Consider the following 26,359-nt stretch of genomic DNA (forward strand, 5'->3'; position numbering starts at 1 on the left):
ACTGTCACGGGGTAAAAGTCACTAGGCTATGTTCCTTTCATCTGCAGAAATGGGAAGAAACGACAGAAGCTTTTTATACTGTTATACTTCTTACCTTTAGGATAGGAAAAGATGCTTTAATTGTAGCAATAATTCTTTTTTTGATATATGCTTATATGTATTAAAACGTACATACACTCAGGAACATCCTAAAGCAAAGCTGCCACGACAGCCCAGAAAGCTTTTTTCTAATATGTACCACAAAAATCTTTAGAGGATAGTATAGAAGATATAAGCTAGGTCACAGTAAAATTAACACTTGTTACTTACAGAAAGTTTTCTTTCATGTTTAAATCAAACCTCAATTATTTCAGCCTACTTAGTCCTCTGAAAGTGGAAGTTAAGCATGAATACGTTAGATGAGATCTTTTTGAGAAATATACGTGGGACAAAGCAGCAGAAAGAATTGCAGATGAGCCCAGAAAAAAACTGTGTAAAGTCAAACAGAACGATCACCTGAGTGTGTCTTTATTTGCCAGTATACACATCGTATTTGTCAGAATGTTACCACACTGGTTAATTTAAAATACTCTAAGTAGAAGATTCATGACACCAACAGAAGACTATGAGGAACAGAAAGGGAATTGGGGAAACTTAGGAAATTTGGAAATGGAGCCAAAAATGTCTAAGGGCTAGGATTAGTTAGCTTGCCAAAATTGAAAAAGTTTTTCTTCTCTTTCATGCAGACAGCAGTTCAAATGGTTGATGAAGTGTTACTGTCTTCTAAACAGTGAAGTCTATTACATTTGTTTACGATCTAATGAATTCCAAAGGAATGTGACAACAACCAGTTTTAAAAGTGATTTTTCCTTTTTTTCAAATACTTTCCAGCAATTAAGTACACATGCAAAAAGCTGATTCCACATACAGAAAATACTTTGAAATAACCAAAGGATACCCATTCCAGTCCTCAAACTGACAAAAACACATTTCACAGAGTAATTGGTACAAATAGAGAGAGCAAACAAAGTACAAATCCACAGCTGCAAAGCTTCAGATACGCAAATGACTATTTTAATGTTGTGACAGATCCATGGCTTGAAAATATACTACAGCATGTTTTAATCAAACTAACATGGGATTAAAGTCGCCTGTGCTGTACAGGTAAATGTAGTTAAAACCAGCTGGTGGCATTCCATCTCTCACCAAAATCAGAATAGTAATGCGATGTGTATGCTGGAAGGCCAGCTTTTTTTTTTTTTTTTTTTTTTTTTTTTTTACAAAGAGAGAACTGACAACATTAAACTAAACTTGCACACTGGAAACCCTCAAGATTAATATGCAGTAGCACAAAAATGATAAAAGTAGGTTTTTGCTAGGTAATAATAAAGAAAACAAACCAACAAGTATCTGACAACACACAGCTGGAGATACTGTAGATACAATGTGACACTTAATTATAAATCCCTCTGGGGATTTACAATCTGACACCTAATACGCAGATCTGCACATTCATCACCAGAACTCCTGTTTTTACCTGTTGTGGATCAAACTGCCATGAAACGTGTATCTTCATCTGAGTTACAACGACAGTTTCAAAGTCCTAAGAATTTAATAAGCTGCACAAACTGTTAATTTGCTCTAATTATGTTACTTTCAAAATGTAAAAAAAAAATAAAATATTTTTTTTTAATTACTGCCTATTCAACTTAAAAAAGTAGCAGAAAATAAAAGCAGCTCAAGGAATTCAGAAAATAGGGGTGAATTCATTCACAGACATTAGTTAGGGGCTCCAAGGTTCTGTACAGAAATGAAAGTATGAAAACAAAATAAGCAAACTCAAGAAAGGAAACGTGCACTGGTATTGCACCTCTAAAAACTTTGGCAAAAATGTTTGGTTTTTTTTAAATGCATATAATGAGGAGCATGGTTGATAACATGACTGCAATATACCCATTTTCTACAATCTTTGACTGATACATAAAAATAATTCTCTGACTTCTGTGCCGAACGGGACTTGCAACTATAACCTATTCCCATTAAAACTGTGCTTGGTGTCTTCAATATTTAAGGCTATACATGCACTGACATTTAAGGAATTTCAGGTTGAAACAGTAGTTGAAAACTGTGTTATATTACATAACTTATACAACGAAGGGACACCAGTAGGAAATGTACATACAATGCGGCATGAGCCTGTTTGTGTAAGACCAGCATACACTAGACAGTTATTATAATAATATAAGACTTCAGACACAGAAAAAACGAATCTGTTCTCAAATTTGCACACTTCAGATATAGGTATAAAATGGGTAAAACAAGCTCATTTGACACCACTAACTCATGTTTTTGCTTACGATGGGATTTTGATTAAAACGCACAAAGAAATACAACTCAAACACTTTGCTACCGATACAGTAACAGACAACCAGTCCGAAAAGAGGTATCTTGAATTCTCAGCTATGAGTCACATTTACAGAAGCCCGTTTTATGTTTGTTCAAAGAGATCCATTATATCATTTCTGTCTTTAAGTAATAGCAAGTCCAAACATTACTTGTCCAAAGAATTAGAAACAGATTTGGTTCTTTGGTTAACACCATGTGACTTACATCAGACACAGGAATCAATTAAGAATAAACAGTCGTATGAGGAGGTTTCTTGGGAAGGGGGGGGGCAAGGAAGTAAAGGGGAAAACTTCAAATTCAAAGAAATGCATTGTGTTAAACTGAACGGCCATTTGAAACCTCCCCTACTAGGAATAATCAGGTTAAGACATCTCTTCAGTTGCAGTGGCATTGCTTATACACCGTAACTTTAGTTTCTCTGCTTTTTAGTTTTATACAAAAGAAAGAAGGCACCGAGTGCATCGGTGGCATACAGGCAGTATAAAAGTACACAAGAAAATGCTACATACCATTTGTTTCACACTTTTCAAAAATGCAGTGAATGTGTGCTATCTCTATGCAATATAATGCTTCACAGATCCAACTCCTTACATCCCAATGAAAGAACGAATTAAAATGTGAAACACATTTTAATAATCTTGCTGGTAACAGCACGATTCAGTATTTGTATTCACTAAGATCTGTTATTAGCTTATAGTCACCACAAAACAAGTTCAAAATTACTGAAGATCAAGGGAACTATAATCTATAACTATACTTTTGGGACAGAGCCAGCAGCCTTTACTCAAGACAGATGTCCCGCTAAGAATGGAGAGGAGGCTCAGTTTTATCATTTATTCATGTTAATAGTGCCTTTCTCTGAGTCATCCTGGAGAGATAGATGGAACTGCTTATAAGGAAAGGTACTACACAACATGAAAGACGTGTGGTTAAACCAGGACCTGAGTAAAAGGCAGTAGGTTCAGGCCCTTAGTCTCTATATTAGCACTTTAGATAGTTTAACAGTGATATAGCTTGCTCATAGAGCATTTAATTTTACATTGATAAATCATTTTATATAAAAATAGGTAAGAAAGCTCTGTAAGAAAGTATATACTATATAAGGAGAAATCTCTCCTTAAAAAAAGCAAAAAGAAAGGGAAAAATTGAATAAAAGGTTTCACTAATTACACTTTGTCACGAAAATCACATTAAAAATAGTTATCGTAAATCAAACAGTACTGAGCACTAATGAACCTTGTGGTTTACTGGAAAGGACAGCAAACTAGCTGTACAGTAAAAAAAGATGATTGCTCTATCTCCTTTTTTGTAAATATTCCCTAATACATTCAACTCTTTAGAAATTTTCTTAAAATATCATAATAAGCCATTTGCAAAATCTACTATCAAAACTTGTTCAAAGCCCTGCTCCTAGCTTGCATGGTGGCCTAGAGATTACATCTCAAAGCTGCGATAATGCTTCTGGTTAATTCTGTAAATTGATTCAGACTCATGCTTTGGAAATGAACAAAAAATTATAAAGCAATCCACTTTAGACCCTTGGCATGCAGTGAACATCCACAGGATTTGGGAAACACAGCAAAAAATTAACTCGGTACAAGTGGCAGGATTCCTGCCCTCAGATGTAAGAGAAAAAGAGGATGACATTAGCAACATCCCTGAACGTCCATGAGGTATTCCTTCAGCGGTATGGTATTACTGCTTCTGCTTTCCTGAGTAGGGTCCTCAGAGACAGGCAGCTTTGGGAGGCCAAATGCCATCTTGACCAGTAGATGCTTCCAAGGAAGTGAATGAATTCTTCTTGCTATGAGGCTGGCCTTGCCCATTTTCTGGGCAGAGCCGTTTCCTCCTCTTCATTCCCACAGGAGCAATACTACCCGCTTGCCTGACTTCTGGCACATTTCTCTGCATAAGGATCTTATTTCTATATTATACTAGCACAAGCCTGCACAGCTAAACCTGGTCCAGCACCTATCAGACCAATTAACTCAGTCACACTATGTCAGATATGAACTAAGCTTTTCATTAATGAAGCTGTACCGTATTCAGGTAGGCATAATATGAGCAGACACGTTGGGTACACAAGATTTCTGCATAGTCTGCAGAAAGGGAGAAACCCTGCTTGAACTTAAGGAGGGGCAGTGATAAGTTCTTAAGGCTGAACTACCCACGTCACCGTAGGCCAGCTGGTGCTCACCCTAGGCAAATAAACACCATCTACCCTGCTGACATCTATAAAGTACACTCTGTTAGACAGGAGCCATGGAATGCCCACACAGACTGGTGCTGCTTTGAACGCATAAACTCCCACAATTCACATGTCACAGTTTCTCCAAGTAGGGCCCTCTGAGGGCCACAAGGCTCCAAGTGTGGAATCTGAGTCCCTCTTGCTGCCACTGTATGAAGCCATCTCTTATTTTAATGCTCTCACACTCAGATGGCATCTCTTCATCAGGCGTTGATTCACTGACAAGCAAACGCTCCTGTGACTTTCCCCTCAAAAACTACCATCAGAACAAAGCAGTCTGAAATCCAGCTGTGATGTACTATAAAATCTGGCAGTTGAGTTAAACAGACCAAAAATACAGAACATTCTTGATGGCTCATTCTAAAAATAAACTTTGCTGAATGTTCCAGTTAAAATGATCAAGATGTTTGGGGACTGCTTTAGCACATTTAATATTAAGTTTCAAAAATAATTCAGAAGCTGAGGAAAAGAAGAAACGAAAATAAGAGATAAAGATTAAATAACAAGTTTGTGACAGCATCCAGACATTTGGGCTTTTATCTCCATTCATAATTGCAATCACAATTGGTTGTGTTGCAGGTGCCATGCTTTACCCACCGCTCTAACCCACTGATCCTATTGCACTTCACACTTTAAGGGTCAGGTCTACTCTCCTGTCGATGCCTACGGGCTCTTCTCATTAACAATAATGGAAGGCAGGCATGCACATCAGTGGGAGAATTAAATGGATGTTCAGCTGTTACTGAGAATTCAGTTTCAGGAGGAAGCCAGTCTACCTTACAAGTGATGAGCCATAATTTTAAAGACTGCTTTAAAGCAGGACAGCTTTTTTTTTTTTCCCCCTCCAGAAAAGCGTGATGAATAAGTCAAGGCTCAATACAACTCTTGGCTAAATGAAAGGGCATTCTGCTGGTAGTTTTAAATTGGAAGAGCTCAGGCCAAAAGGCTTCCCCTCAAATCTAATTCTCTGATTTTATCACAGACTTTTTGTTAGAACTTGTACACGTTAAGAGCAGTCTGTATTCAATTCCTACATCAAAATGTCTCCGTCAAAGAAAAAAGTTTCCTCCTTCTGCTTCACTGCATTACAACTGATAGTTTGCATTTCAGAAATCTTAGGGAGTTGGACAAGTCACAGAAATATTGCACCGGTACCTTACTGTAAGAGGTGCAGAGTGCCCTTGACTTCTAAAGTCCAGTGACTGCCACAGACAGCTTCTCAGGGCGGTGGGGAGTTTGCAGAAGCAAGTCATTAGGGAGGAAAGAGAATAAATCAGTAACACAAACACACATTTTAGACAACGAAAAAACCAGCTTCAAAGGTGCAAAAAATGGGAAGGTACTGATGCTGGCACTGCACCTGCCATCAGGAATGGTTGCAAAAATTTACAGGTGAAAGTATCTCCTACGATAAATGCCACAAAAACGGTTTTCAGCTCAAGTATTCTCTTCGTTGACGAATAATGTTCAGCTCCAGTGACAGCACATACATTCATTCCAAGGGCTCACCATATTTCAAAACCTAATTATTGAGGTTAGAGGATTTTAATTGGATTTAGAAATTATGTTGTATTTCCCAGTAACTGAGCTTACACCTTGCCTAACTTCTGCCTTTGAAGTCAGACCTTGCAGCGTGGTTACAACGTGGACGTCTTAAGTCCTGAGCACGAGGCAGCACCATGGGGACTAAGCTTGGAATCTTACCAGAACTGTCCTCCTTCCCTGTGCCACTCAGCTGGACGGGGAACAGAGGCATGGCCCTGCTGCCTCCTTGCCTCCACGTATGTGGGAGACGGCAATGTCCTGCAGACGCTGTACGATCTCTCATCCTTCTGCGCAGTGGTTTCATGCTTGCCTGTACTGCCCTTCCCACAGAAAGGAGCTAACAAACTTTTTCATATTTATAATGCTTTAAGAAGACCTAAGTGAAATGTTCTAAACACGATACCAAATAAATCATATGCAGAAAGGATACAGTATTTTCAAGAATAGAATCTGTAAGAATGTCATTGTTCTATAATTATTTAAGGCTACACTGACAGAAACAGATTCAATTCAGGAATTGTAATCTTTACATGGTATATTGGCACACAGAAAAGTAAGTAATTTGATAAACTCTTCCAAGTACTTCCTATACTTTTGAACAAAGGTAAACAACAAAAAGCACAACTCTGAGGAAAACACAAATGCCTCTAGTTTCTGATACTCTGTCCTTCAGAAATTCTGTTCCATGCTTATAGACCTAACTGAATGCAGAAAGCCACACTGTATGTCTAAGCCCTTATGCAGCATTTAAAAAAAAACCCCAATATCTAAAGGCAGATTTCAAATACAAAAGAATAGGTTTGCATAAAGCAATAAGAAAACAAAATTACAAACAAATCAAATCATAAGAGTGGGATCTAGGAAGAAAAAAACAACGTGACAACTATTGACACTATAACTAATTCATAAAAATCCCAGGGCGAATCTAATTAATGGTGTGACTGGTTTTGCATGGTAAATACATATTCTACTGCCTCAAAATTAACATTTCCACTCAATATACATAGTTCCCAGTCTTTGTACAGTATAAATCCAAGTATGCCGAACCTCCTTCTGTGAAGCACAGACTGGATGCGGATACCTTGGGAGAAATCACATGATCTAGAAAGAGAATCTTCTTTGCAATTGTGCCCAACACAGACTACTATAAGTCTGCTGTGTCTAAAGGAAGATTTCAGTGTCTTAGAAATCTGAATGGTTTAGACGTAAAACTGAAGCAATGCAACCTACAAACACAAATCCAAGTCATGACACAGTTTAATGTAGTTTGGTTCTGTGAGAGGTTATTTGCTGCACCTTCCAAACTGACTTCTTCATTTGTTCAGTGGTGATGTTAAGTATATTCTCCACTGGAACTGATTTTCTCAGTTCTTGCTGTTGAATTGTACGGTAGTTTATAAAGCACAGCCTGTACAAAGGGACAACCATCAAGAGACAACTTCCAGCTTTAGGAAAGAGCATCTGAATATCCACAAACAGAATGAGTAAAAACATTTCCACATCCACTGAAAAAAATTGCTTTTGAACAGCTTTCAAGTCAGTTTTTCTATTATGTGGAAAGCTTGGGAAAATCTGAGCATTTTCCTTATGCATATAAAATTAATGTTGATGTTTTATTAAATTCTACACTCAACGTTACATTTCACAAACTGAGCAACAAAAACAACTGAAAGAAACAACTTGTGTTGTATTACTCCAAGACCATTCCTGTTTAAAGAAAGTTTTTGCATTATTTGTGTTTAGTAAATAAAGCTTCTGTAAATGAAGCAGCAGCACAATACCAGAAAAAAGAAAAGGCCTGTAATGTTCTAAATTTTTAGATCAATAAAACCTGAAAGCCTGGCTCTGCAAATAAACCCCTCAAAAGGCACCAAATAAACCAAGAAGTGGAATTACAATGTCCTTTAAAAAGGACATAATGAAATTGTTAAGTAGCGTGAGAATTTGAGAACCATGGGAAATATCTTTATTATAGCACGCTCACTGTCCCCAATCTCACTGTACTTGACTCTCTGTATACCCTAAAGCCAGGACTGTTCAAAGGTATTTTAAAGAAATTCAAGAGAAAAACATTTGTCCTAATAATAACGCTCTAGGCTACCACTAATTCTCTCAATAAAACCCAAAACTTCACTCTTCTACCCACCAAATGCTACCACAGTGAGCTCCCACATTAGTAAGTCATCACCATTGTTTATAAAAGATCGCTTGTTTTCTATACAATAACAATTAAAAGTAAATTAAACTTATAATTACAGGCAAAAAGAATATTTAAATTGGGAAGCTTTTAAAAAACGTTTACTCAATACTCCACAATTTCAGTAATGAGTCAGATTCAGCAGTCAGTAAATCAGTGTGATTCCAGCTAAAGTATTTGGGACAGATAGGATTCTCAGAAGCACTGACATTTCCCTGATTTTGGTGGAAGCCATGAGGGTTTATCTGATGGCAAACTTTCTTGTGATACTGAGGCTTCTCAGTTGTGTCATTAGAAAGCTGTGCTTCCCAACTTGAACGTAAGCAAACTTCTATTCTGGGTGTGAACATTCATTCAGTTGCTGGCAAATCACTAGAAAAATAACTCACTGGTGTTCTCTTCTCCAAGAAGAAAGGTAAAAACTCCTGCCCTGCTCTCTACTTCCAGCAAACAGCATATGGTAATACCTAAACCAGCTCAGAACAGACTCGAACTGATATCTATTTCAACCGAAGCCATAGTATTTCACATCCATTCAGAGTAGTTCAACTCCTGCCACCTCCTTCACAGTATTTCAACCTAACTTCCTACTGCTGACATTTTAAAGAAATCTGTATCAATTTGTTTAATGAAAATATATTTCAGTAAAGTCATGCTCTATGAGCTTCCTACATTGGAATACATGAATACAGGAAGTGCTTTCAACAGAAAGTTACATAGTTTTACAGTACAACCTGTCTAAGGAGACTTGGAAGGGACCAAACTAATGATCTGGTCTCTTTGGATTAGGCAGAAGTACAGGCAAGAGGGAAAAACCCAATTTATGCCATATATAGAGCTCGTTCCTGTCACAGATTGAAGAAACATTAGTTTGATGTCAAAGTTCACCTGATGCCCAAATGCTAGTATTTTTCAAACCAACTGCATATCAAAAAATGAAAACTTACTTGTACTAAGCTCCTGGAAAGAAACTCAGTGTGTAACAACAGTATATTCATATTTGCTATATTACTAAGTGTTCTCCACCAGCAGGGTCTTTTTTTTCTTCTGCTCTACAGATCATTAACTTTTTCTCAGTGCAAGTTATTGACCTTTAATCTGAACGCAGGCAGGTCAGAAGCTACAGTATTAGAGCAATACAAACAGTACACAAGGAGGAGCTCACAATAATTTGGAGAACCTTACATAAAATGTTTCTGAATTGAAAACCACAAAACAAACCCAAACAAATACAGCATCAGGTGGATGGGGGAGGGACTGCTAACGTATCTGGGTACAGCAAGGCTTCTCTGACACCGAGGAAGTGTCTGACACTAAGTGAAGATTATATACTAAATCCCGCCATTTTGCACATTGTGCATTCTTTACGATGGAATGCTGACCTCAATTTTCATTTTTTACTTCCACAACAAATTTGTTGATCGTGACCAGGGATGATCGATCATCTTCTTGAGAGACCAAACTCCCTTAAAACCATGACTGTACTCTGTACCATCCATTACGATTCCAGTAAAGTATGCCATCTACATACTTGCTGTCCTTTAGACTCCTTCATTTCAGTCCAGTGATTGAGCTCATCTTCTCCTGAGCTGTTGAGACCTAAGGAAATCCACCCTATCATCTCTTTTCGTTTCATGCTGCGCTTATTATATACAGACAGTATAAGCGTCACATCTGACAGCTGAAAGAGTGCCACTTGGAAAACGAAGGTTTCTTTGTATACTGGATTTGGCTGTCCTCGGCGGATTGAAGTTTTGCATTTGGACATCTCTTGCCCCATCGAGTTCAGCAGTGTTAACTTAACATACGTATCTACAAAATAAATCATATTTTGGAATGTCAGATATCTTAAAACAAAAGTTTTGGAGAATGAGATATACAAGATAAAAGGATATGGTGTATACCAGGCTGACTGAACACGGCTTAGTTTAGACACATGGAAAGATGACAAGTAAGCAAAGTATTACAAACACGCTAACAAATTAACTAGCTTCAGTACTATGCAAATGGATTAAGTTAAAGGTATACCTCATAATCCTCTTCCCATTGACCCCCGTTGTTTTTTCTAAACAAACTTAAATTGCATTAACACTTAGCAAGCTCCAGCTAGCCACAACACTGTAAAGCGTACCACTGAATTTTCAGAGAATAAACTAAGTGGAATGAAGGCAACTAATGAAGAGAAAAAAAAAGGTGTCAATATACAGTGATGATATCAAAACAGCCAGAAGGAAATGCTTACGAATAATCTCTGCATGGATGTGGTTCTCACTTCGGGCTTTTCAATTTTAGTTATTTTAAGACCCAAATATAGCAAAGTGTATTCAAAGGTGGAAGTTTACACAATACAAAAAAACCTACTAATTCTGCTAATTCCTAATGAAGAAATAAATTCAATACGTCTTTAAAAAGAAGTAAATTTTTGCATAACTCAAGACGGTTGTTTAAAACATAGCTTGTACAGTGCTCTTAGGAAGTACCTTTAAGAAGCTCATGCAAGTAAATGTGGTTAGCACACACTGGGTGTTAGCACTTGGGTAGAAACCCTTATTTTTAAAGCTCTATTTTCATTTGACTAGAAGCACCAAGCTATGCTCCTGCAGAAGGATGCACATTTCATGAAGTTAACTGGTTTTAAGAAATACAAAACAATCTGGTGTTTCATTCTTTATTCCTATCATATTCAAATTAATGAATAATGTTATTAAAAGTTTGGAGATTATGTAAAAAGAAACATATTGAATATATTCACTTTGCAGGTATACTGAAATCCCAACATCCATAATCAGAGATAAATGCAACTTTTGCATTAGAGTGCACCACAAATAATAAACACAGACTTTTATAAACTAGTATGGTAGGCAGCCATAGATAGCTTTACTGCTGGCAAGTTTTCTTTTGCATGAAAAAGACAACATCCAATTAGTTTCTACAGGAACTCACCTCGGATTATATAAACCTGTCCACCTATCAAGTGTTTTAGACAACAGAACAGTCCGTCTGACAACAGGGGGTGGAAAGCAGTAAAAGAAATAATGACCAGATGTCAATATTTGGGTGAGAGAGGATCAAAGGTTAAAGATTAAGAGGAAACACTATTCACTGGCATGGAAGAACACAAAACATTAGCAGCATAGATCAGAAAAAGGATTGAACAAAAGGATTGTTGGGTAAAATTTAATGAAATGAAAATTTTGTGCAGTTTTTGTGTAATCTTTAACAAAAATTACACCGCTTACATAATGGGTTATCTTAGCACTAATAGCTACTGGGTTCTAAAGCACACTGAACATAGAAAGAATCATGCACATGATCAGGTTATAGAAGACCGGGTAAAAATCACTGTATTCTTTTTATCAAATCTTACGCTTTTTCATGCAAACTCCAGCATATTACGAAAAACTGCACACAGTAATTATGCTTCATATATTAAAAGCAATAAAATGAAAACTCACTGAACTGAAAACTAAGCTGGTTTTGCCCTTAGCTGTTATAGTTACAGATACTTGATGGTAGTACTTCAGTTCTTGAGTAGTGATGGACTTGGGCATGAGAATGACTCTGATCTAAGCTCTAAAAATAGCTGAAGGATGCTTACATCTGAAATTTAACTATGGGTCTCTACCCAAAATGTAAAAATCTCACTTGTTAAAATCCACGTGTTTATGAATCTAACGTGTGCGTGCATGCATACATACACACACATGCATTTAATGTGCAAAAGCTCTTACACCTTTTAACAAAATTTTAACGAGTACTAAGCAGCATCTTTTTCTCAGATGAAATATTACCTGTCACACAGAGAAACAAAGACATGTTCTAACATCAACTGTTACTGCCTGCAGGATTTGGCCTATTTGCCTGTATTCGGTTGCTAAATGAGTTACCATATAACATATAATATGCAGCAGAGAATTATTTACTACCAAGAAGCAGAAATGTAGGACTCAATCCGTATTTGCTGCAGAAGAGTTTCACAAAAATTGCACAGGTTTACATCATCTACACTACTGAAAGGATCCCATGTGGGAAAGAAAAATAGCTTTCATTTCTATCACAGTTTCTCAAGACCTGAATGAAAACTGACCTGGCACACGTGCTTTCAGCACTTCTCAGGATTTTTGGATCACTGATGGTTTAGAGAGAGGCTGGTATGTGTCCATGATATGCTTGACAGTGAGTTAGGAACTGGCAGTGGTATACACCTGGGTCCAGGAGTTTACATGAAGGTGTTACCACTGCTGGGGGCAGGGCAGCGAGGGATGGCACTAAAGAGGAGAAATTTGGATTCCACAATGTTCTGTGCATGGTCTTAGGAGACCCAGAAAGTGCACTAGTTTTCAGCTTTCTAGAAACAGCAGAACTCCAAACCTTTACTTGCCTAAACAGAACTGGACTACTAGTATTACAAATACCAAAACTTCCCCGTGTCCTTCAGAGGGAATGAAAAAAGGTAACACACAAGATCTTCCCTCCAAAAAGGTTAGACCGAACACAGTATTACAGGGCTATGGGCCAGTTCTACGCTACTTACTTGCCATCTGAAACAGATTTTGACCCCAGAGACATACACAACTGTTAGCTAGACAGCATGGGCTCACAGAGCACATTTTGGGAATTAACACATCAGGGAATGAACATGTCTGTCTTCAACACAAGTACTGAACCCCTATCTAACTTGCACATTCTAAACATAAGACAAACTTGGCTTCCTCTAGCGATTCCAGAAAGATAAGCATAAGCCACCTACTGTTTTTGCTTTAAGGGCACACATGGTCCCTTCTCTCCAAGTCTTCTCTCCTGTTCATTCCTTCCCCCACCCCAGTGTCCTTGAGGCTTCTTGGCTTTCCCCATCTATTTCTATGCTTTGTGTCCAAATAGGTGACTCAGGCAGCTCCCTAATTATGTAAAAGTATTGGAGATTTTACTTTTGCCTTCCTTCTCTGGCCATATTAACAAAGTCTGGCTTCATCAGTGTGAAAAGTATAGAGAAAGCAAAGCACAGTAAAACTAAGCCAAATGTAATTAACAGATCGAATAATACATGGGTCAAGAAAGAAAGAGGAGAGCATCAGTCTCAAGTTGTTTGGCTTATTTCCTAAACTCTGAAGACAAAGTGAGATGTGCAAACCACTTATAAAATGTTGGCAGACTGCTACATAATCTACTAGTGCCAGATAATCTGCTCGTGCTATACAAACCTGGGGATTAAGAAAAAGAAAAAGGGGCTAAAACCTGAGCCTCCAGACAAAATCAAGAACAGGCAGGTATGTCTGGCTACAATTCATGTAAATCAGTCTCATCATCTAAAAAACAATAACAAATAATTTTTTAAAAAGTTCATTACTGAACTTTCTCAAACTATATCAAAGAATTAGAGACAGTAAAAACATTCTGTGTATGTGACATTCCATCTGGCTCCAATTTGGAAGTATATAAAGTTCACAGATATTTCAGACAAATGTATTTTTGAACAAATGATTGAACACACAGTTCAAGTCCTTTCCGATGGCGAACATTCCTTCTGCACAGTAAATACGCCAAAGGTCTCTTATTTCTTTCTCCATTGTCGTCACTGACACTCTCAAGTTACATATATTACTACCACATATACACAGGCACATAAGCAATTAAAGACTACAGTATCAACCCCTCTAGGAACAGCAATAACCGTTCATATTAATATTAGCTGGCATGTACTTTCTCTTTAAATACTAACTTTTTATTCTTGGCCTGTGATGTGAGGCATTAGTAATTTAGCAATTAATCATTATGATAAAGGTAATTTATTAGTCAGTCATCATGAAAAATTAAAACAGTCATGTCAACTTACAATTAATATTTTGAATTTTAGAGTTTTGCTATTTCCCAAGTGACTAGAAACATAAAACATGAAACAGATTAGTTGATGATTGCTCTATTTCGTTGTGATTGGGTAAGGCTAAATGATGGGATTCAAGTCCTTGCTGCCGAGAGCCCCACCAGTACAGAAGCATTGGGATGAAAAAAGATTTTCACTCACTGGGTGGTCTGTTCGCTGCCAAGTTTTTGAAGTGGCTGCCTTTTATCACTTCTGCTGATAATCTTCCAGTTGTAGCGTTATAAAGGAGGCCAATGAGGATTTCTGGAGCTGAGCCATGTACCAGAGACTGACAAGAGGAGGTACTTTCACTGCAGGACACTTCTGACATGCTCACTTGAGAGTCACAACCCTATAGAACAGACAAAAAGTTCTATGTATTTTATGGAACGATGTTACTGGGAAGTTAATTTTTAGAATAATGCATAGAAAATTAGGAAAGCAACTTACTGACAGTAACAGCATTTCCATTCAATCACCCAGTAAGAAATGTACATCCTTAATATATACTCCATTTGCACATGTTAAGAATTAACACAGACTAAAGCAGTCTGGAATTAAAGTAATTCTTAATTTTGTGTTTCCGTTACTTAGTAATTCAGGAGAAATAACAGAAGAGCAGCAGCATTTATAGTCCCTGTTTACTTCAATTGCTAAGGTAAGACCTGAAACATATTTTATCAGCATCCTGGAGAACATTAAACCTTGGATCTTTTACTTTTCAAAAAATGGAAAACACCAGTGGAACTTTGAAGATAATAAAATGCAGGAAATTCTTATTCATCCTTTGTAAAGGTTATTCTCTAGACTGAGAATTTATGAGTAGCAAAATAACAGAACACATGCAAATAGAAAAATGCACTCTGTCTAGAATAAATTAGCTTGCAAGGAATTTAATTGATCTAGGGATACAGAATTGCAATAGACGCTTTGTCTTCAGTGGGAAAGAAGAATGCCATCCTGAAACACAGCAAGTGATGCTTTAATTTCTACCCTGCAAGCTTCCAAAAAATTCAGATCTCATGCATTCTCACCATATCATATCTTTGACAGGAGCTTCTAATATTCATTTTTGTCATTTTAACCCCTCAGTATTGGCCTTAAAAAAAAAACCAAAAAAAAACCACCTTTCTTTAAGCTGCCATGCTAATCATACCATAGTTGATCCTAGTTTTATTTCTTGCTTTCATGCACTGGCACATATAGCTGTACCACTGAAAACAATAAAACGGACAGAATCTGGCCAATGGATCAGCAATTTGTTTGGCAGCTGAGAAGAGACTTTTGAATTATCAGTACATTCCTTTATGATTCTCTCATAAAAATGCAAATTGGATCCACAGATTTTTCAAATATGGCTTGACTCATTTGGGAATCTGGCAGCACTCTTCCAAGGAGTCATGATGATTTTGTGAAGCTGATTCTTCCAGATTCCAAATGTCTCTATCATTTCCAGCAACAGCTGACATGGGCGCAAGATCAGTCCTAAAACCTAAATAGCACAAATCCTCATCAAGAAAAAAAGTTAACTTTACAGCAAGTAACTTCATCTGACATATAAAGCCCAAATGCATTACAGAATCTCAAATTATAAAAGATGTGATACCTACAAGAAGAAATTATGAGCATACAGTAATATCCCTCATATTAACATTTTAACTAGTTCTCCTCAACAGAGTATTTCCAAGAAGTCTGGCAGAAGTTTCAAGTAGGAATCCAGTTCCTCATTAATAAACATTCACTGTTGTTAGCAAATGTATTCTTACTACTAAAGAAGGGCCTCGACAAAATTCTCAGACTTCTATCCCCCCAAGCTGCAAATTCTGGATTTTAAACCTTCGTTTATTTCTTTATTCAAGTCCAAGAATATATTTAAAATGGGTTGCAAATTGTAAATTGCTGAAAATTAATTACAAGTATACATCCATTCTCTGATTCTTGGCATTCACAAGACAGGAAACATTTGATTCCCAACTTCAGAGAAGAATAAAAAATGGAAAATTTAAAAGACAGGTGACTTGGTTCAGCAGTCACAGTATTCACTGCACCCTTGAAAGCCTCAGCCTGTCACAACTACAGCCATTGCTTAAGTTTTCTGGTCTTTTAAAATTGTAACACATTATCCCTATGATGCTTATTCATCTATTTTGTTGTGCCAGGAATTTAACCACAATCAGCCTGACACTGTTCAAAGCTTAGGTCTCATATTTGATTGTGATCATGCCACAAGTCCACAAAAAAGACATAACACAAAGCGAGCAGCTGGGTAACACTCCTCCCCAAACCCTCAAAGGACTCTGACATCTGTACCGAGAGGTGATGATAGCACTTTTTCCTAACTGCAATTTATTTGTAGTTTACTGATGTTCTAATAGGGACTTTGTCTAAATCAGTTTAGGACTGAGTTAAACTCATTACAATGGGTATCAGAAAAATGTTTGGAATGCTAGGAATAGTAAATAGTAAATGAGTGATAATTGAGTGGAATGAGTCCTAAAGTAACTTGAAAGGGAAGACAAGTAGCTTCTGTGTGATACAATAGAGAAGGAAGAAAACAATTGAAACAACTGAAAATGAAACAAGCGTGATATGACAAGGTTACACAAGGATGGGCTAGAAAAATCATTCCTTTACAGCAGAGTTCTGAGTGGATGTGAGAAGGACAATACCGCGTTTGTCAAGGCCAGAGAAAAGGATCTCACCAGCCTAACAGTGGGATGAGAAGACCTAGGTGATGCTTCAGATTAGTAAGTGGATGGAAATGCAACTAAGTGACTACCTTAAAACTGTTGCAATCAGTAGAGATACCCTTGATGAAAATGTGGAGACAGGGTCTAACTTACATGTTTTGCTACAGTATTTTCTAAAACAAAATATTTTGCCTTTTTTTTTTTGAGACAGGTGGCAGGTCTGAAACAAACACACACATGTTGTTTAATCCTCAGTGTACAATAAACTTATGAATCTCCCTCCTACAAAATGCCATGGTTTAAAGACATTAAAATAAACCAACCAAATTAACTGACGAGCAATCTAAACAATACTTTATTTTTCATTTCACATTAAAAAAAAAAAAAAAAAAGACTCCAATCCATTTTGTTTCATGCTGAACTAAATGTATTTTAAAAAATACTCTGCTTTTCAGTTAGGAACTGGAAAATCTGAATATAAAAGAAAGTGAAACATTAAGAAGAAAAATGCAGCAATGTGTGAAGCAGATTAGAAGACAGACTGATGTTACTGGGTAAAAACAGGGTTAAATGACATAAACCAAAGTATAATTTCTGTGTCTATAATAGAGAAGAAAACAGAGTATTTGGGGGCAAGTAGGTAAAAGACATGAGAAAAAGGAGAAGGTGAAGTTGTATTTTGTCAGTTTTCTTTTGAAAGAAAACAGAAAGATCCTATTAGGAAGAGAAGAAACAGGAATTACAGAAGGTAAAGAGACAGCCGAGATAAACATGGCTCAGATCAACAATTGAAGAAAGACTTTTCATTGCAAGACAAAGTTAAAATCAGGGATACGGAATATTATTAGATGTCTCCTCAAATGTATTTTCTCCAGCACAGAGTTTATTGTTCACATTGTGGAAATCCATTCATTAAGTAAGATATTCTGTGATAATCATGTCTGTGGGTAACTTGACTTTGTGTTAAGTCTGTAAGCTGCACTAGAACTGAAAATAACAGGTTTTTCAACTCTCTTTTTAGAAGGGTTTTTCTGTTTACGCAGTCAAAAATTCAAGAAGAGTGCTAACAAACTCATCAGGAAAAAGGCAGGACAAGAAGTTACATTCTTAACTGCTCAAAATAGAAGATTCACGATCACATGCCAAATTGTAAAATATTACCATTGAAATTGCTAATTGGTACAACATGAATATAAACTTAGCTACAACAAAGCTTTCATCTCATGACATTACAGTGCTACCAGATGCTTTTCATCCCCAAACCGTTCTGCATTCAATCTATCTGTAAATCTATCTGTAGGCCACTTTGATTCTGTAGCTTCACTGTGGGAAATGTAGTATTTAGACCAAAAGTTACTATTTGTTTGAAACAATCTGTCTACGTAAGTTTATTTTTGTAACTCTTCCCTCTCTTCCTCTATAAACACTGTGTATTTTAATAAGCAGGGGGAAAAGTACTAAGATTCCATAATAGCAAAAGCCTTTAAAGGTCAGTGAAGCACCAGAATAGCCTAGTAAGAACTGCTGTAAAATCTTAAATGCAGATTTTTAAGAACTCAGATGAACTGTCAAGGTATTGATGATGCGACCACAGTGCAAGGAGCTGTCTCTTGAGGTTGACTCCAGGATATTAACACTAAATCTCTAACCTATTTTTGTCAATTTAGCCATAACAAAAAATATATCATTAACAGTAAACACAAGCAAAAAAACCCAGTAGGTAAAGTCTATTCCAAATATTTTGTTCAAAGATCTGTCGCTGCACCAGCTTTTCAATTTTCTAACACAGAGCTTTGTGCAAAGGACCAAAATCTTTCCCATATACAACACAGGACGGTACTTTATTACAAAGTTAGGTGGACTTTATTTGGTTACCACTTGCTGCTTTTCACTGGATTATAAGAGTCATGTGCTATAGTCTACAAAAAACTTAATTACTAATTCTCCAAACTATTGTCCTTGATGCCTACTTTGCATATATTATCTAGGGAAGAAACCTCACTTTTTAATAAATATATAACAGAAACATTCCTGTTAAGCAGCATTTGTATTTCATATGCAATCAAAAAAAAAAACGAACACACTTTTTTCCCTAGTGCCAATGGAAGTGAACACACACAGTGCATGACGTCAGACCTGAACCCCTAAGTACTTTAAAAATCTTTTTCTCTGCCCTCTTAGAGAATCCTCAGTTTGCAACAATGTTAAATGTATTTATTTGTCTTCTTGCACCATAATTCCATGGAAACAGGATATTTTTTACTTACATATTCATCTCCTACTGTTATTTTCATACACTGTGAAGTTCTGCTTATAAATTCTACTCTTAAGCCAAAAGGAGTTAATCACAGGGAACAACACGGCCATGCTGAGGGCAGTTAAAGCTCATTTTCCTCAATGCACAGGTTAAAATCATGCCTCCACAAGCTTACGGAACAAGAACATCTGATTCTCTTGGCTTTTCAAAATATACACAGGAAAGATGAAACCTTGCTGACAATCCTTCAGCAACAAAAATCTGATTCACAGCATGTTACTTGTCAAAATGTCTCTCTGAAATTTTAAATGTTAATGTTATACCACTAATCTCTTAAAGAACTTTTTTGCACATTTCTTCTGCATCAATACAACTGAGAGGTTAGGAAAGGAAATTTGAATCCTAGTAGGCAAAAGAGGGAACTGAATCCAGGTCTCCAACATTTTAAATAAAAGTACTCATCTGTCTTAACCACCAGCCCAACGCTGAGCCCTGAAGCCACTGTTCCACTTTGATGCAAAAGCTTGTTGAGGTGAAGAGGGCACCCAGGCACCAAACAGGCTCCAGCCCAGCTCTTAGCCTGGAGCCCATCTCCAGAGCCCTGCTTCTGCTCAGAGAAGCCAGAGAGGCAGAAACAACCCAACCCAGAGGCTCCACATCCTTAATTTGTGGCTTAAGCACTAGATACTTTATAAAACCATGTTTCAAGACTAAAATATTTTTGAAAAAAAACATTAAGACCATTCCTGGGAAAGAGAACTTAAACCACCTGAAGAACTCAGCCCTGAAAACAGAGAAATGTAAAATAATTATGAATGTCAAAGAATGGAGCTTTATAATTTTGAATTCTGGCATCTAAATCCCACTTACATGCTATAGAGGCTTTTGCAGAGGTGTTTGCCTCAGTTCCTTATCACTCCTGCTTCTGTTTCCCCTAATTCACGGAAGAACTGAGGATCAATATGCTTAAGAAAAAGAAGCCCTCAAAAATATGATATTCGTAACAAAACAGTTCCTTAAACTAAACCACTGATACACTTTCTGTATACTAATACCTGCAAGAAGCATCAACTTTTTGTTTCTGAAGGTAGAACTGAAGTGTTAAATGATGCTCAAAACAGCATTGTTTGGAATAATAAGATTCTTATTACTAAGATTAGAAATAATAATAAAAAAATTTAGCAAAGAGGTTGCAAAATAAGAATTAAATGAAGAAGCAAGTGCCAAAAAAGGTCTTTTTATTTGCTTTTTAAAAAGGTTTCTTTCTAGTACTGCATACTACTGTCATTTTAAAGCTCTGTCAATTTAAAAAAAACACCTTGATTTTAAGTATTGTCAGTCTGGATGTTCTAGGGGGGGTTTGTTTGGTGTTTGGTTTTTTGGTTGTTTTGGGAGAGGAGTTGTTTGATTTTTTTTTTTAAGAAAACCATTACTTTTGAAATCACACAAAGCTACCTATCTTTACATGTTAGAGAGGAAATTCCAACTCCTATTTGTAGCTGGCTGTCCTGTATAGTAAAATGAAGAGAACATACGGTTTTCAGTATTTTTCTTTAAACTTATAAACTGAATTTGCAAACATTGAAACATACAGTTTTAGGCATCTCACAAGGATTCAAGTTTAGGAACGCATCATTATTTATGACAGGTAATTATTTGGGGGTTTTGCTTAATAGCTTCCTTGAAGAACATTCCAATTAAGTATAATGTGCATTTTTATTCATGTACTTCACACTTTACAGTATTAATATCTAAGTCAACTTAAATCACACACATGGAAGTAAATATTTCAATAATATTTCCATGATGCAACTTGATTTTAGGAAACAAAAAGTATTTACTTTGGGTAGAATGACATGCTTCAAAAATTACCAGTACTTCCTATTCACAAATTCCAATTTAGAAATCATTAGCAAATAAATACAGTCAACAGTGGTAGAATTCACATCAAATACGGAATTGTTTTGATTATTAAACTACTATTAATGTAGTTGAAAATCAGATTATCTGAAGTGATAAAATTCACATTTCTAATCAAAAGCTTTTGTACTACCTTGTTTTTTACCCTCAAGAGAAAAAAAAAAACCTTCTGGATGCCGAATTTTACAAAGCACATCATTTTCTCATGGATGAAACACTGGAAAATGGAAATAGTATGAAAAATAATATTTTTTTCATTCACTACAGTCAAAGGACTAAATCCTTAAAAATTCTACGCACAGCTTTAATTTACCATAGATACTATAACATACAGTGCTACAAAACCTCCTTAGATGTGACAATACTACACAAATACCAATTTTAAAGTAATTTAAAATTAATCTTAATAAAAATTAAAACCTTTGTGGGTTTTCTAATAAGAAAAATACAGCATTATTAAAATAAGGTCTGTTTTCAAACTTTATGATACCGTAATTTAGTCATAACATGAAAATAACAAAATAAAATGTATATATTCTTAACGATGACAAAACTACATTCCACTCTTTTGAAAGACTTTGAAGAAGTTCCCAGTGAGATTTCTGTGTTGCTTTTCCTATTTCATGAGAATTTTCTATTAATACTTTTTGTTTAAAGGGTTTTTAAATTATCAGCTCTGCAGAACAAAACATTAATTCTCTACTGGAAGGGAAACATTTTAAGTTTTCTTTAACTTCTGTTTGCTGCATTTAAATTACACCTTTGGCTTCCTTGCCAGATTATGAAAGGTCACCTAGTTGATCCATAGACTTAATGGGCTTGAAATTTGCACAGCACACCCGAGCAGCAGCGGAGGCAATTGGAAATGACTGTACAATGGAATTTACAGCATCTACAAAAGCGCTGTTTTTACATTGCAAAAGTCTACCAGCTTTTTATAGAGTCATGGGCAAGGAGGCGAGCAAGAGCCTATTATTGAATCCTGTTTTCTGAGGTAAGACATGTAGCATAAAGAAACACTCGGGTACTAAAAGCTGCTAGATGTTTGTGCTAGCAATTTAGTTAAGAACAGCTGACACAAAATGCAGACATTTTACCTGCACTCCTGATGAAGCTATTGCTAACAGCTCCTACCCAGACTCACTCACACCTCCCCCTCTCTCTACTCCCTGTCAAACTTGTAAGACCATGGAGATGTTACTGTGGGACAGCTTCCAAGACCACAGACTTCTTTAAATGACAATGCTCTGTCCAGATGGAGTTACTCTGTGCTCGCTGGGGAGATGCATAGCAAATAATTTTTTTTCTCTTTTCTCTCTTGATTACAGTCTTTCAAACTGGGAAAAGAGAAAAAGGTTCAGTGATCAAACAGTAAGCATAGTTTATGAGTAGTCAATCTACAGACTAGTATTTGATTGCATAAACATTTATGCAATTATTTTTTACAATGAACAAATCCTTAATATTAAAGGTAGGTTTATAACGCACTTGTCAGTTGAGCTATCTGCCATTAACAGTTCACCCAGCTCTAATTTAATCTGTTAGTGGTACCCCTTTTGATTTGTTCAGCTCATGTTTTATCTCACAATCAGAGGATCACCAGGTGTTTGCAGTTGGAAAGGATCTGGTTCAGTTCTTAGAGCTATCATACACACCCCAAAAAAGGGCAAGAGGTAGAGATAAGATGGATTCTCCTGGGGCAGCTGACAGCTGATTAAGCCCAAGAGAAAGACAGGAGCTGTGAAAGGTGCAGCTCAAGGTCAGACAATATGAGGATAAAGCCTGACAAGAGGGTAACTCACCAAGACTGAAAGGATCCCTTGCTAAACACACCCTATGAACAGAAATGCTTATCTGATAACAAATACAGGCTGCTTGAATATGCAAAATTAGTGATTACCTGGAGATCCTCAAGTCTGAAATGAAGAATGCTAAAGAGGAACATTTTATGTTACACCGCAAAGCCCAGGAGAAGAAGAATCACCTAAGTAAGCAAACCAAAAACTAAACTCAGAAGTTCCACAAACATGCAAGTTATAAATTTGCAGACTTGGTAACTTCATCTGTTTGTGTAATGTCTCTGATTAGGATTTCCCCCACAGGAAATAAATTGGAGGAGAACAGTGCACATGCTTTTGCTGAAGGGTGCTCAAACCTGCAAACAGAACTGTTTCTATGTTTTTCCTTTTTCTTGTTTCCATGAAAGGCAGTAGAAAAAGTGAGAAGATATTTGTGTGTATGCAAACAAGAAAGAATTCAAATTATAATAAATTAAAATAGTTGGGAAAATCAGTACATCTAAAGGAAAAACATTTAAGTTTCTAAGTTAAAGAATATTATCACCACTGAAACAGCAGCAGCTGGTAGTGGAAATTTCATGCTAGTGACAACCTTGATAATCTTTACTTATAACCCCTATAAAGCCACTTCTGGGAAATTTACAGTATGTTTTCACAGTGTAATTATTTTCTTTACTGATCTTCGAAATTGCAGTCCAGGTTGGGAGATCATATTTATGCCACAGAGAATGACAGTCTGAGAACCTCACAGATTCTCAGATAAAATTCCCGATTCATTCATTCATCCTGATGGAATTCTCACTCTGTAGCTTTTTGTATCGATGAGCTTTTTCCAGTTTATTTTTTTAAAGATTATCACAACTAGACATACAATTCTAGACAACACATTTGTCACTGATGGACTAGCCTTCTGAGAAAATAAGAGTATTGCTCAGAAGGATTACTTTGATTTAATCTAGAACAGTCATTCACAGCCTGTCATTTGACTAGGGGCATTTTAGAAACTGGAAAACATCATCATACACTCAAAATAGTAATATCACGTCTGAAACATAGTTTCCATTATTTGCTGACCCAAATATCAAAGACTGAGGGGATCAAACTGAGTAAATAACTTCTTTCAAGCAACTCACTGAGTAAAGGCAAAAGATATCAGGCTTTCATTGTTATTTTACTCAGCGCACAGATATATGGAGAGACAAAAAACAATCTTTATGCTGGCTACATGACCAACTGATGATTTTATCAAATAGATTAAATTCTTTACATTGCTGACTTCAAAGAATTCTCCCAGTATCTTACAGTCAGGGTCATGGTGATAGATCTAGTTACAAAACTAAGAACTTGCCTCTCATCTGGACATCAGCAAGGTAGTTGAAAGTTAATGTTAAATTCAAGTTCTGGTTTTGCTAATGTGATGAAGAAAGCCCTGGTGTTATGCTGGCATTTTTTTTTAAACGCCTAAAAACTTGAAGGCCAGGTGGACTTTGTTAACTCTGCCATGGCAGCGACACGTACACTCAAAATGCTCTGACTGTCCATATGGGTCAGCATATCCCAGAAATGGTATGTGAGTACCACTGATAGCATTTTTTTTTTAGCTCTGTTATCCATGACTGTCAGCAGCAACTGGAATCAAATTATTCTTGTATCTTACTAAAATGTCCAGTAAGCTAGAAATGCAAATTAATTGAGAAGTGGTGGATGTACAACATTCAACTAAGGGCTCTCAGAACCTCATAATAAGTCAGAAGCTAGTTTTCAGAGAATTAGTTTTTTTCATCAGAAAGCTTTATACTCTTAATTACTGACAGAACAGGAACCACAACCCTGGCTAGCCTAGACATGGCAGAATGACAGACCCAGAACTGTTGCTTTGTGGAAAGCTTCCTGACCTGCCCTGGGACCTGCTTGTCAATGGATAAACAACAGCAATACGGCACACACCTATGATGGTGTAAGGCAGAACATCCTCATGACAAAGATCCTTCTCTTGATCACAGTGGAGATAGCAAGTGAGTCATGAAAGGGATGAAGTACTGAATTTAGTTACAGAGTTTAAAGCAACTTGCAAGGACTATTGCCTCTTACTCGGGATTCATTCAAACAACTGGATGTGAATGTCTGTACAGGTTCAGGAAACATTTCAGCATTTCTGGATAGCTCACTCAAGGGGCTTGTTCGATCTGTGACAGAAAAAACCCTATCACCCTGCATGACAGAAATTGATTACCAAAAACAAGTGGCACATGTTGAAACTGGTCAACCATTTGGCTCCTGAGATGAGAGAATGGCTGTGGTCACCTGAGGCAAGCTGTAATCCTGGAAAAAAATAATAAATAAAAACCTTGAAAACATACTAGAAGTGTTCTACAAAGTATCGAGGTTATTCTATATGGGACTGAAACAGTCCCAATGCCTAGTCCAGTGTTTCTTGGATGAACAGATAAATTATATGCCAAAATTTGCCATGAATGACTAGACATACTTATACAACAAAAAAATCAGGGGGAAATAGCACTCACAGATTTGGAAAGCCAATTAATTTTTAACTGTGATGACTGAACTTATCTAGTAGGAGCTCCTTATCATCTAGTCTGATTCTGTTTGAGTTCTTGAGACTTGCATCTGTCAGAACAGAGCAGACACCACTGGCTTCAGGGCACAGTACCCACAGCTGCCTCTGCTTCCCCCGCGATGCTGACCCAGCCCCGAACAGAGCACACCACGGCTTAGTACTTCTCAGCTGCCAGGCACGGCGCTCATGGACACCACACAAGGGCACACCAGCTGAGGCAGCCGTGGCACTGAGAAGCCGTCGGCTGCCACTGGCCAACACTACCATGAAATGCTGCACAACCAGCCAAACACGGGGAGACTGCTTCACTTGCCAAGTCCTGTCAAGTTCTCATGCAGCCTCAGTAACATGATCACCATTTTCCAATCACCTAATAATTTTCTTCAAAGAAATTGCAGGAGTCGTCTTTCCTACTGTGTCAAAGGATTAATTGTGATCTTTCATATTTTACACCACTAACTCAAATGAATGCAGCAAGCTATTCCCAAGATAAGAACACGCTCACTGTTTAAACATAATTGCCCCTCACTTTGATGGACATAATTTTTACAAGCTAACTGAAAGCATTTATGCACCATCACATAGGAACTGATCCTTTTAGGTAGAATTCTAGTTAAAATACTACGAACAAAATCTTTTCAGTCTTTTTTTTTTTTCCTAGACAAGTCTTAGTCATTTTTTTGTTAGCAGTTTTAAAGTATCATACTGGTATTTAGTAAAGATTTGTTTATACATCTGAATTTTAGTATTTAGCCTTCAAAATACAATCCTGAATAGACCATGCCGTAAGAACACAGTAGTGAAATCATCAATAGGTCTAAAGTATAAGAATTTGCACAAAATCCACAGCTTGACTCTATAACGAACAAGAATTCCCAAG

The 26,359-nt window shown here is 36.8% G+C and overlaps 1 protein-coding gene across 5 annotated transcripts in view; it reads right to left on the bottom strand.

Annotated features, from left to right (window-relative positions):
- Positions 1-285: 285 nt before the first annotated feature.
- SYT14 (synaptotagmin 14) overlaps positions 286-26,359 on the bottom strand; it is a 94,108-nt gene continuing 68,034 nt past the window's right edge. For 3 of the 5 annotated variants that reach the window (XM_056357698.1, XM_056357696.1, XM_056357694.1), the window contains 3 exons: positions 14,398-14,587; positions 11,319-11,375; positions 286-10,187 (listed from right to left, as the gene is read on the bottom strand). In XM_056357698.1, coding sequence (XP_056213673.1) covers positions 9,874-10,187; positions 11,319-11,375; positions 14,398-14,587 — 561 coding nt within the window. In that variant the 3' untranslated portion in view covers positions 286-9,873. The remainder of the gene's footprint in view (positions 10,188-11,318; positions 11,376-14,397; positions 14,588-26,359) is intronic. The other 2 variants (XM_056357697.1, XM_056357695.1) reach the window with 1 other exon arrangement.

Source organism: Falco biarmicus, chromosome 12 (genome assembly GCF_023638135.1).
Source record: "Falco biarmicus isolate bFalBia1 chromosome 12, bFalBia1.pri, whole genome shotgun sequence".
NCBI classification, from domain to species: domain Eukaryota; kingdom Metazoa; phylum Chordata; class Aves; order Falconiformes; family Falconidae; genus Falco; species Falco biarmicus.